This window comes from Microchirus variegatus, assembly GCF_963457635.1.
Source record: "Microchirus variegatus genome assembly, chromosome: 4".
Taxonomy (NCBI): domain Eukaryota; kingdom Metazoa; phylum Chordata; class Actinopteri; order Pleuronectiformes; family Soleidae; genus Microchirus; species Microchirus variegatus.
Window position 1 is genome coordinate 26,623,276 of NC_139805.1, and position 13,341 is coordinate 26,636,616.

General features: G+C 41.3%; 1 protein-coding gene across 1 annotated transcript; it reads left to right on the forward strand.

The window, feature by feature from the left end:
* Nucleotides 1–2,723: 2,723 nt before the first annotated feature.
* ephx4 (epoxide hydrolase 4) lies at nucleotides 2,724–11,480 on the forward strand (the record flags this gene model as incomplete). The annotated part of the gene is made up of 7 exons (XM_083888145.1): nucleotides 2,724–2,966; nucleotides 4,909–4,994; nucleotides 7,537–7,694; nucleotides 7,801–7,929; nucleotides 8,804–8,907; nucleotides 9,896–10,044; nucleotides 11,240–11,480. 7 exons carry the CDS (start codon nucleotides 2,724–2,726, stop codon nucleotides 11,478–11,480), a joined length of 1,110 nt encoding a protein of 369 aa, XP_083744271.1.
* Nucleotides 11,481–13,341: the final 1,861 nt, after the last annotated feature.

Sequence of the window (13,341 nt, forward strand, 5' to 3'; positions counted from 1 at the left end):
TGCACTGATGCACTCTTTGGGTTTGGGATTGTTGATGCCTGTTTTTTTTTGTTTTTTTTTCTGTTCTTTGCACACGTATGGATGTCATCAACTGACAGCTGGCTGCTTAATGCGTCCGTACACTGCTGTAAAAAAAAAAAAATGCCACACTGTTGTCTTATTTCCTGAAAAGTGTAATGTTAGGATGCTGTTATGTTAAAGGGATAGTTCAGGTGGAACTGACACATCGTCGTCAAAAGCCTCACCTGAGAAAATGTAACTGGTGTTTGCAGCTTGCAGAGACACAGGAGCTACTGGTCTTCTGCTGCCTTGTGTGAGAAATTTGTGTTGTTTGTGATTGTTGACATTTGAAGTTACTGCATGAAGGCAGCAGTGGATCAACAACTCCAGTGGGAGGGAGAGCAGTTTAGAAGAAAGTGACACAAACGTCCATTTCCAGTCAGTAATGGCTGAAATACAGTGAGAAATGCATGTCATTTGGTACTAAGCTTTTTGTTAAGTGGCAAACATCAGTATTTCCTTGTATCCTCTGCACACTGGTTGTGTGTCAGTACTTCATACAACCACTTTTCAAAAAAAAAACTGACCTTTCCCTTTAATTTATCCGTAGACTGCTGCAAAAATGTCACATTGTGTTCTTGTTCGCCAAACAGTGCCGTGTTATATTGTCCTTGTTTAGATTCCTCTGTCCACCAAAGACACACACAAGTCCTGTGAATTATTATTATTTTGTTTTTTCAACAGACATTGAAGTAAGGTTCTCACTTCTGTTGCCAGTGTGAAGCTGACTTTGTGATCTAATGTTCCAATATGTTGCACCACTGAAACATCAGCACTGACTGATAGAAAATGCACTGCACTTTGTTGTTCATACAGTTCTGCCTGTTCCAATCCTGTGTTGTTTTGGACATTGTATCCGTGTATAGTAGGTTAGCATTGAAATATGCTAATAAAAATAATATTTTTTTCTTATCTGGAATAATAAAAATTATTTTCACTAAGCAACTTCCATCAATTCATTGTGCATCCTGTTTTATCTATTTATTTATTCTGCACCATTGTCTCAGTGAGTTATATTATGTGTGTATATATCTCTATACTACATGTTTTCTGCTTTATCTAGCCCTTGGAGCCGCTGTCCATCTGGAACAGAAGTAACTATAACTATCTTAACATTTGTCAGATTATAAACGTTAGATATTTGCAACTATTTTGTCAGATGTCGACGGAGAAACATTGGGGTACGAGTTCCAGACGGACAGCGAATCCAAGCGCTCGTGGTGACTTCCGGTCCATTGAGCTGTCGCTCCGAAACTCAGTAGCCAATCAGCAGGCAGCTTCCTGAGGCCCCGCCCATAGTCAGAATCACAAACAAAAAACCACAGTGCAATGATTTTCTTAAAAACAATCGTTTAAAATTTTTGACACAAATCTAATTCCGTAGGTGGATTTAGGCAGAGGTGCAGCTTGTGAACGGGCAAGGTAGGCAGCTGCTTGGGACCCTAAGCTGATAGGGGGACCCCAACACTCGGCGCCTGAGGGCTGTTTTTACTGAAATGTGCAGTGACCAGCCACCTCCCCGTCCCCCTTAAAAAACAATGGGTGATTTGCAATGACATCTCAGTAGGAAACCTCCCTAAAGGGGCCCCACCTCACTTTAACCTGTGTGAAGTTATCGTTCAGTAAGTTGGAAAATATAAATGTAATGCATATCTTTTTTACTCAGTTTATATGTTTTTTTCAGTTATTTACAGTATATTATTGTTCTTTATATTTATATTGCTTTATAATGTGGGTTATTTACAACGTATTTTTTTTTCAAACTAAGTTTATATAGTTTTTTAAAAGCTATTTCCAGTATTTTATTGTTCTTAACATTTGTTCACATACTTTTTAATTACAAGGTTTTTCCATGTTATTTTTCGAGAAAAAAAAAAAATATTTTGAACTCATACATTTTTCGTTGGTGTCAGATTATTTATAACATAATGCTGATGAACACTGTTTGGAAGGAAGGGCCCCCCTGGGAATTTTTGCTTAGGGCCCCTACAGACTCTAGAATCGCCTCTGGATTTAGGCAATTAATGAAGTTTCCTTAATCTCTGATGACGTCATGATCAGTTATTATTTGATAAAATACATTTATCACACATAGCCTCTTTAACACATTGTTTGGTGTATGAATGAATGTCAACATTTTATTAAAAAAAAAAAAAAAAACGGAACTACCCCTTTAACACTGTTGTTGCCATAACAGCGGCGCTGTGCAGTGATTTCAGCCGCTCTGTCCTCACACTCTCTCCGCTCTGCTGCAGAGACTGACGCCGCGGACGGTGAACGGTGTCGGTCACGCTTTATGTTGTCATCATCAACAACAACAACAACAACAGCAGCAGCAGCAGCAGAGTCTGCTACTCATCATCATCAACAACAACAACAACAAACGCCGCTGTCACACGCACGCGTGGTATCTGACGTGATGGTCCTCCTGCTGTCGGCAGCGTCCCATTCAGCCTCAGCCTCCTCCGTGTGCGGGGATCCTCCCTTCACTCCACACACGCGTCTGTGCTGCGGCTGCTGCTGACGGACACAGCGGCTTTGTCCCGGCACACGCACACACACACGCACGCACGCACACACGCACACACGCAGGCGCTGATCGATCGGTTAATCGATAAGGTATAAGCGGTGATCCGGATCCACTCCCTGCGCGCGATGTAAAGATGGCGAGAGTGCTCCACAACTTGATGGTGTTTGCGCTGAGTCTTGCGCACAACATCAGAGGAGCGGGCTTCTGGTCGCTGGTCTACGGTTACTGCGTGCTGTGCAGCGTGGTGGCGCTGTTCAAACTTTGGTGGAGCGTCCTCCTCAGGCCCACGACCACCTTCCAGTGGACCGTGCGCGACTGTCCGCCCGCGTGTCTGAATGACACGTCCTTGGGAACCCACTGTTATGTTCGCATCAAGGTAAGACACGTGCACGTGAAGGTGAAAGTGTGTGTGTGTGTGTGTGTGTGTGTGTGTGTGTGTGTGTGTGTGTGATGATTTGTAATCAATGAATCTGTTGATTGTTTGCTCAATTAAACGTTCAGTCACTGATCAAAAATGGTTAAATTTCAATATATTTTTCATCAATTAATGGATGAATTTAAAGGTGCCATATGTAAGAATGTGGCCTAAAACAGTTACTACATTCAAATTCAAAATACAGAGGTCTTTTAGGTTTCGTTTTCTGACGTAACTGGCAACCCCGTGGTTGCTTGGCAGCTGAGACTCTACTAACTGCAATGATTGGTAGACGGCGGTAGGTGGCGCCACATGCCAAAACATGATTTCAAAACATAAACATGATTTGCGGTCTGCAAAATATTTTTTTTAATGCTAATATTTTGTCTGTACTGTTGTTGTTGGTGAGTTCAGTTTGTTATATGAACATTATTCCTGAGTCTCTGTGACATATTAGGAGGATTTTATGGCCAGTTGCTTTAGATTTATTACATAATGCACCTTTAATTATTGTTTATCCGAATGGAAGTCAATGGACAGTCCTCTGAAGAATAGCTGCACAAACCACTGTGTGTGTGTGTATTTGTTGACCTTTTTCTGGCATCAACACTGACCATTAGTTGTCATGGAGACCAAAACCTGGTTCTAATGAGACTGGTTAATGTTAGTGAGCTGTGGTTAGAAAGTAACTAGATAATGGTTAGCAACTATTCGTCCATATATTATCTTAATAGATGGACTTTCTGTCATAAACACTGACCATTAGTCATCATGGAGACCAGTCATAGTGAGGCAGGGTGGTTGGTTAAGTTTAGGATGAAGATTTGAAGAATCGTGGTGAGGTTAAGGTTGTCGTTAACTGGTTATAGTTAAGATTAGGGATGGATACAACTTACTGTTCAAATGAATGAAAGTCAATATAGTGCAATGTCAAGCTGTGTTAACATCCTGTCATTAAATACCAGAACATGTGTGTGTACACTCTTAGAAATAAGGGTTCCAAAAGGGTCCTTCTACAAGGGCTGAGGTTCTACCTGGAACCATTTGCTTCTGAAAAACCCTTTCCCGAAGAAAGGGTTTCTCAAGGGTTCTTGGTAACACTAATGGTTCCAGTTAGAACCATTTTGATCCAGAGAACCCTTTAAAACCCCTTTCCTGAATAAAGGGTTTTAAAAGGGTTCTTGGTGGAACCCTCCAAAAGGGTTCCAGGTGGAACCTTTATAAAAAGCTTCTACCTGGAGCCAGAAAGAGTTCTCCTATGAGGAAAAGCTGAAGAACCTTATATGGTTCTACTGAGCACTTTTATTTCTAAGAGTGTATGCTTGTCATTATAAACAACTGTGGTTGTTTTACAGTGCTTTACAAATAAAGTTGGATTTAATGTGCTGTGGAGCCTTTAAAAACAAATTGATTGTGTTATCAGACGCTAAAAAACGGTATCTACGGTACTTTCAGTAGCAGCAGAAGCTTGTGAACAACAACAGATATTTACAATCCCCATGAATTGACCGCAGTGACAGAAAAACAAGCTGTATTTTCTCTTAAGTGTCCAAAGTAAAAGCAGCAGTATCATGATACAGTATATTAATTACAGCACTGGATCATGATCGATGATGCATTAAGATGCCAGAAGCATTTTAATGTTTTATTGATCTGGTTCTCTGTCAGACAGTACCAATCAAAAAACATCTTGCCTACGCCAGCTTTAATTTCTATACAACACATTGATTGTAAAGGTGAAGAAAATGAACCATCATTGTCTTGCTGTCCTTGTAATTATCCCCTTGTTTTGCACACGGCTGCACATTTTTAAAGCTGCTGAGTTGCTCGTTTGAGTCCAGTAATAAGTGTCCGTCAGTCTCTGCGTCCTCACGTCTTAATGTGTGTCTTCTTTCCCTCTCAGGAGTCTGGTCTTAGGTTCCACTATGTTGCTGCTGGAGAGAGAGGAAAGCCACTCATGCTGTTCTTACACGGCTTCCCCGAGTTCTGGTAAGGTCAAAGTTCAATTCAATGTACTGTGGTGAATAGCAGCAGATTATCTGTCCTGATGGATTCGAATCAGATCACAGACAGTTCAGGTCTAAACACTCCCAGTCCGTCCTGAATGTGTCCTTGGAGTCAATAAAATCCCCATTCAGAGGTGGTCAGTCCTCAGTCAGTCAATTTGTCTGCAGCAACCTTAAAGCTCACATAGAGTGGTCCTGTTGCACATATATGTTAGTTATGGAGGTCTACTTACATACATTAACTTGTTTTTATGCTCAAAAACCTCCTAGTTGCTGTAAACGAGCCGATTGAAATCCTCTTTTCTGACGGTGTACTCATCCGTGATATTTCAGACATAAATCTCACACCCAGAAGACAGAGTGTGTTGTGATTGGCCAGCCAGTGTAGAGCCTTCCCAACTGTCTTGTGATTGGCCAATACCCGGAAGTGACATAATCAGCACACCCGCTCTCAGAAGCGCAGCTCCCCCCTCTGGAACGGTGGATGCACTGCTACTCATTATCAAAACATTGTTTTAACAGTGTTTAAAAATAGCTTCTTCACGACTCCCCCGCAGTCCCATTTATGACTTTGACCCGGAGTCAGAAGACACCTTCGCTCGTGAAACACCGCCACAACGGACGTTATTCTTCTTCTGCGGTTCAATGCACGCAACCGGATGTGCCCGGACTAGTGCCCGGAGCAGGACGATCTGCTGTTCAGGAGAACTTTACGTAACCGGACCGGGTTTTTTCAGAGATCTCACTAAGCCCGAGATTACAATAAAGCACAGCATAAACTTCAGGGCTTCGTAAACGAGGTAATGACGCAGATACACACTAAAAAACTGTGTTAATTTGAACTTCCGGTCTAGGTCCACTTTAACATAATCTCTGACGGCCATGTTTTCTTTCTTCTAATGGTTAAAACGTATTTCATGTTACAGCAGCATGAGTAGAGCTTTAAATTCCCTACGTCACCTCTCTTGAATGTCTTCTAACTATGAGGATTCCCTGCTTCTACCATTTAATTTCTGCACCTGACACAACACAAATCCACGCCAGAGAGAAGTTGCAGCTTGAACGATTGAATGAGGGGAAACTGGGTCCCAAGCATTTGTAGCTTCCTCCTCCTCCTCCTGATGTGAAATGAAAAATGGATCCTGGATTGAGGCCAAATGGGTTGCCGGGAGCTGTAAGCCTGTCGTCCATCTCGACATCGAAGCTGCTGACAGGACCTGAGAGTAACTCTTGGTAGATGGAGCTCGTTTGCTGAATTCTTCTCCAAGGAGAGATGGAGAGGACGCTTAACACTTCAGTGAAATGTGCTAATTCCCCCTGACAAATGAAAGGAAGAGTGTGTGTCTGTGTGTGTGTCGCAGGGTGGGGGTTTAAGTTCACTTTATAAACCTCATCTATATTCTCAGATCTGCGGTTTTACTGCTGGGATCTTGTCCTGACTCATCACAATCACAGCCAGGCTTCTGCATCCATCCTTCCTCACAGTCAGCAGAGGAAGAGGAGAGGGATGTTATGTCTGATGAGGATCCTCTCCGAGATCTTTAAAGGTCCAATATGTAACATTTAGTAAGGTTAACTGGCAGAGATAAATACACTATACACACGTATGTTTATGTAAATGTATATTTACTTTTAGTAGGCTTAAAAGAAGACCTAAGTAAGGGCTTGCTTTATGTTTCTACATCAGCAAGCCCAATATATAACGTACATTTCACATTTTGAGGTGGAAGCTAATGCAACGGAGAAAGAACGGCTCTCTACGCAGAAATCCAAATCCATTTCCTAGTACGTATGACCATAGGATATGTAAACATAGCATTAGCTGGCTAGGTAGCATTAGCATCACACAACCATTAGCCCCTACCCACTTTATTTTTAATATTTGAAGAGGCAAGAGACAACTTTTGCTGTATGTTATCTCACTGTACAAAATCTTTACATCAAGGTTGGTGTAAAGAGTTTTTTGTAGCCTTAGAAAAAGACTTAATTAAAGGCTTGCTTTAGATTTCTACAGCAGTCCAAATATATAACATATTATATTTCACATTGTGAAGTGGAAGCTGACCTACGCAACAGAGAAAGAACGGCTCTCCACATACAAATCCAAAGCATAAACCAAGAATGAAGAAGGAGAGAAATGGCAGAGTGAGTGGGACAAAGTAATTACATCCTTTTTGGTATGTGAAGGCCACCATAGTTCCCTGATGTTGTGCAGTCATCCTTGACCACCCCCTTGCTAACTTCCTGTCTGTCGCTGCTGTTAGCATTACCCCCCTCTCCACGGCCATGACATGATAATAGGTTGCACTCACGGTAGATGCATATTTCCATTTCCTGTTATGACCATAGGATATGTAAACATAGCATTAGCTGGCTAGGTAGCATTAGCGTCACACAAACATTAGCCCCTACCCACTTTATTTTTTAATGAAGTGAAGAGGCAACGTACAAAATCTTTAAATCAAGGTCACTTCACACAGTGAAAATCAAGAAAAACACTCTCTGCTTGTCGTTGTGTCTTTCAGGTTCTCATGGCGCTACCAGCTGCGCGAGTTCAAGAGTGAGTTCCGCGTGGTCGCCATCGACATGCGGGGCTACGGCGAGTCCGACCTTCCGCTCTCCACTGACAGTTACCGCTTCGAGTTCCTGGTCACGGACATCAAGGACATCGTGGAGTATTTAGGTGAGAGAACTGACGTCTTTGTCGTCCTCTCCCGTGATTCGCTGTAGCAACAATGTTGCTTCTGCCTTCTGCTGTAACAGTCGTCTGTGTGTGTTTCTCTTTCAAGGTTACAACAGATGCTGCCTCGTGGGCCATGACTGGGGCGGGACCATCGCCTGGCTCTTTGCCATTCATTACCCAGAGATGGTGACCAAACTCATCGTCCTGAACTCTCCTCATCCATCTGTGTTCACAGGTACAGTTTCACCCAAAAGTCATCATCGTCATCATCATCATCATCTCTTTATACTGCAAAAGCAATGCACAGTTTTTCCTCCCCGATTTGTCCTCTGCTTTGGTTCCTGGATTATCGAAATTAGGATCTCATTAATTAGGAAATGACGTTCAATTGCGTGTTTGCTTCCATCTGGCAAATCATCTTCTGCCTTAAGGGGAAGAAGATGATGATGAGAAGTTAATTACATGGATAATGTGAAGCTGGAACAGCTGGTTGAACAGGGCGCAGAGAGTCAAAGACCTTTAACTGCCTTCAAGTAAACGATCGAATAACTCCCCTGCATTCTTTCTCTGAAAACACACCTCTCACAATTTCGACTTTTTTTAATCACATAATTATGACTTTTTATCTCTTAATTTCAACATTTTATCTCATAATTTCGACTTTTTATCTCTTAATTATGGCTTTTTATCTCATAATTTCGCATTTTTATTCTCATAATTTCTATTTACATGGCAGATCTTTTTCTTATCAAAGCCAAGTTTTACCTCTTGGGCTTCCATATTGATGGGATGGTTTTCTTCGCAAAAAATAATTTTGTCTCTGTTTTTCTGAATGAACCAAAACCTGAAATAACTTCTGCTCTGTTCTTCAGAATTATTAACAATATACTGTTATAATCTGTAAGATTTGTTTTAAATTAACTCCTTAATTCAGGTAAACAGCATAGAACAGTTAATCAAACTCTGATTATAATAAAAGTATCTACAGCTAAATACCACAACAAGCATGTACGTCGCTCCTAGAATAGATTAATGTTCAGTTGTTTTTTTGATGACTTTATGAATGAAATGAGTTTGGATTGAACTTGACTTCACTCTTCTCTTCCTAGATTACGCTCTTCGTCACCCGAGCCAGTTGCTGAAATCCAGTCATTTCTTTTTCTTCCAGCTCCCTCGCTTCCCAGAGCTCATGCTCTCCATCAATGATTTCAAGGTGCTCTGTTATGTGTGTGTGTGTCTGTCTATTTTTAGATATCAGTGCAGTCTCTAAATATAAGATGCTAAAAATAACTCTGAGGGAGACATTATTAAATCACGTCTTGAAGGATATAAACTGCTGCTGTACCATTTAAATATACAGTTTAAATTGCATCATCTTGTACGGAAACGTATTGCTGCCACACATACTGGGGTGCTCACTATTGCGTTATAACGAGAAACTGTTACGTTATGACGAGAAACTATCACGTAATTTTAAGATAAGATGTTTTCTCGTTATAACGAGAAACTATCACGTTATTCCGAGAAAATATGTTTTCTCGTTATAACGAGAAACTATCACGTAATTTCGAGATAAGATGTTTTCTCGTTATAACGAGAAACTGTCACGTTATTTTGAGATAAGATGTTTTGGTGTTATAACGAGAAAACATCTTATCTCGAAATAACGTGATTGTTTCTCGAAATAACCCGATAGTTTCTCAAAATAACGTGATTGTTTCTTGTTATGACGTGATGTTTCTTGTTATAATGTAATAGTTTCTTGTTATAACATGAAAACAATCTTATCTTGAATAACCTGATAGTTTCTCCAAATAACGCGATAGTTTCTCCAAATAACATGATAGTTTCTTGTTATAATGTAATAGTTTCTCGAAATAACGTGATAGATCTCGTTATAACGAGAAAACAATCTTATCTCGAAATAACTTGATAGTTTTTCGTTATAATGACAAAACAAATTCTACAGGTGCTACATTGCTAGTTTTTCCAAATTTTCCATGTTTTCATACTGAACGTTTCAGAGGTGGAAGTACAGCGTTTACTGCTGAGCCGGCAGAAAGTCTGCGTGCCAGAGGTTTGACTGAAGGTCAAAAGAGATACTGAACTCACATTTCAATGATGTGAATCTTCTGCTGTAAATGTCTGCTGCATCAGATGCCTCCACTGTTGTATAACCTCTCTCTGTGTTCCCTCTGCAGGCTCTGAAGGCTCTGTTTACCAGCCGCAGCACAGGGATCGGGAGGAAAGGCCGCTGGCTCACAGCTGAGGACTTAGAGGCGTATCTTTACGCACTGTCACAGCCCGGAGCTCTGACTGGAGCTCTCAACTACTACAGGAATGTCTTCAGGTGGGAAGAAGTTTATAACATAGGGATTTCAGAACATGAGGGCTTTCGGGGCATAGTGTAGGTGTGTAACCAACGATGGCTAGCCTGAGATACGTTTGCGTTTTTCACCTGGAAAGCGGTGATGTCAATTAATACCACGTCCAGAGTTGCGATGTAAAGGGAACGCAGCAGCATATGGACGCAGCCTCTGCCATGTAGAGCTGTAGTCTACATGCATGAGTGACGCTGCCATCTGCTTTCCTCTCAGGTAAAGACAGTTCGTTAGTGTATATCTCAGAATAGCTTTTGTGTGATTATGTAAAAGAAATACCACTGACCCACGATACCCAGTAAAGTGGCACAGTGTCTGTTTCTGCTGGTGTCCGTGTGCTGACAGCCGTGTTTTCACTGAGAGACAGAGTCTGTGTCTCAGGCTTATTATCAGTGCAAACTGCACTCACAGCTCAGTCAGCACCTCATATGTGCTCTCTTCAACAAAATAGAAAACCAGAAGTCAGCATACAGCGAAAAAACAATCTCTTCTGAGTTTGTCACCCCACAGGAAAATGTGTCTCACACACACTTAATCAGGGTTCTGAGGTTCAGCCTCATGTAGGACCAGGTTTTGGTCTCCATAAGGACTACCGGTCATGACAAGGTCCGTGTTTATGACATAAAGGTGGTGTATAGAGCCAAAAAGAAGAGAATTGTGTTCATGTCCCAATATTTACGGACCTGACTGTATATGCTCACAGGAACCGTGACAGAATGAAGAAAGCCAAAATCGCTAAGGAAAGAAAATGAAATTTTTCATAAAGCAGACTTTAAAGCAGACCTAGACCGAAAGTTCCAATTAATGCTGTTTTTTAGTGTTTAGTCACTTCCGGGTACTGGCCAATCACAATCACAAGACAGTTGGGAAGGCTCTACGCTGACTGGCCAATCACAACACACTCTGTCTTCTGGGTGTGAGATTTCAGTCTGAAACACCACGGCTGAGGAGAGCGTCAGTAAGGAGAGATTTCTATCGGCTCGTTTACATCAACTAGGAGGTTTTGACCATAAAAACAAGTTAATGTATGTAAGTAGACCTCCATAACTAACATATATGTGCAGCAGGACCACTCTATGTGAGCTTTAAACTAAAGAAAACTTTAACAGATTCGCCTACACCTGTTTTCATGTGTTTTTTTCTCCTCTCTCTCGCTGTCCACAGCTCCCTCCCTCTGAGCCAGAGTCACATCAGGTCTCCAGTGCTGCTGCTGTGGGGGGAGCGCGACACGTTCCTGGAGCAGGAAATGGCAGAGGCCTGCCGCCTCTACATCAGGAACCATTTCCGTCTCAACATCATCTCCGGCGCCAGTCACTGGCTCCAGCAGGACCAGCCTGACATCGTCAACACCCTCATATGGACTTTCCTCAAGGAGGGAGAAGGACGCAAAAGCTACAGGAACTAACTAACCCATCACCCCCCTTTCCTCACCCCCCCGGAAAATGCCTGTGACAACGTCGTGACACCGCAGTCATCCCTCCAGGTCTTTCATATTTCAGATATTTTTTTAAAGGCTGTTAAGAACACAATGAAAGCACACTTCACCGGAGAGCATGGCCAGCGGTTTTCTGCCAATCCACAATATTATTTTGCACATGACGTCCGCCTTAATGTTAGTCGGTCACAGCGTTACAGAATATTGTTATTGGTGGTGCCTTTTTAAATTTGTGTAAAGATCTCCAGAGGGACGTAGTCGTGGCAGTGTTCGCTTTACTTGTGTGTGTTTGTCGTCGCACCACACGACTGTGGCCACTTTAGGAGCTGTAACTTTCCCTCTCCCCTTATCAGGTAGGATTGTGTTGTTCTCCCCTCAAACATGCAGAGTATGTGTTTTATTTCTCTTGATCTTCCTGTAAAGAAATGTCAGTGATGGTTGACTATTGTACTTATTTTCTATCTTTTTCCTACTCCCTGCATTTTGAAATCTACTGAGCCAGGTCGACACCTTTTGATTTTATAAATAAACTGAGTAAGTGTCAAATCGGTTGCTCTTGTTTTTGTCTTCTTGGGGATAAGAATAATAGCAGAGAATAACCATGTTTTTGTATTTGTCTCAGAACAGTCACTCGGGAAGAGATGAAAAAACTCCAGGAATAGTTTTTGGATGTTAAATATAGCACAGAGTGACAGCAGTGACATTTTGGACAAACAACAAACATGTAGTGTGTTTTTAGTGAACAGTGATCCATCCTCCGCTTGCAAAGTGGCTCCCCCTACAGTTATTAAATGACATAAATTGTTACAACTGTTGTAAAATATATGACAATGACTTTGTCCTCAAACTTCCTCCAGGAAACAAAGCTATTATATATATATATAAATATATATGTGTGTGTGTGTGTGTGTGTGTGTGTGTATGTGTGTATATAGATTTATAATATATATTTTGGAGGACGAAACCTGACATATCAATAAATAAATGCATAAATAAATAAATACATACATAAATGCATAAATAAATAAATACATGTAGGTGAACAGAAATGTAGAAGTAAATGTAAAGCATTTATTTATTTATTTATTTATTTATTTAATTAATCATTTAAGCATTTATTAATGTATTCCTTTATTTATTTATTGATATGTCAGTTTCCGTCCTCCATAATATATATACATATGTATATATATGTACATATACATGTACATACATAAATATATATATATATATATATATATATATATACATACGTATTATTTATTGTTATGCAGTTGTAGAATTGCCAACATTTTGACACACTCCGTACCACATGGTGGCGGTAATGCGCCAAATCGTTGTTTTGCCAACCGCCATGAAACTTTAAAAAAAAAAGCAAAAGAAGAAGGAGGAGAAGCATTATAATCATAAGAAGAAGAAGAAGAAGATGATAGTGATGGTGGTGGGGCTTCCTTTGCCGAAGAGTAGTCGGCTCCTTGTTGGTTTTTCGAACCGTGTGTGGTAGTGGGCGGAAGACAGCGTGGAGCAGCAGCGGCGGCGGCGGCTGAGGCAGCGGTGGCGGTGGTGGTGAAGGATGGTGTTCATGTCAACAACGTCGGTCAGTGGGTCAACGTTTGAATGAAACTGCTCTGTGTTTAAACACTCTAACATGTATACATTTGTATGAGCGCCATGAAGGTCATTTCTACGGGTGGATACGTGACGGTGAGCTTCAGTAAGACACCCACTAGTAGACGTTCGCTCATGTTAGCTAGCGCTCGGCTGTCCGCGAGAGGTAGAAACGAGGAGAGATGGTGAAATGTAGGTCATGACACACGGTTAATGAGAAACT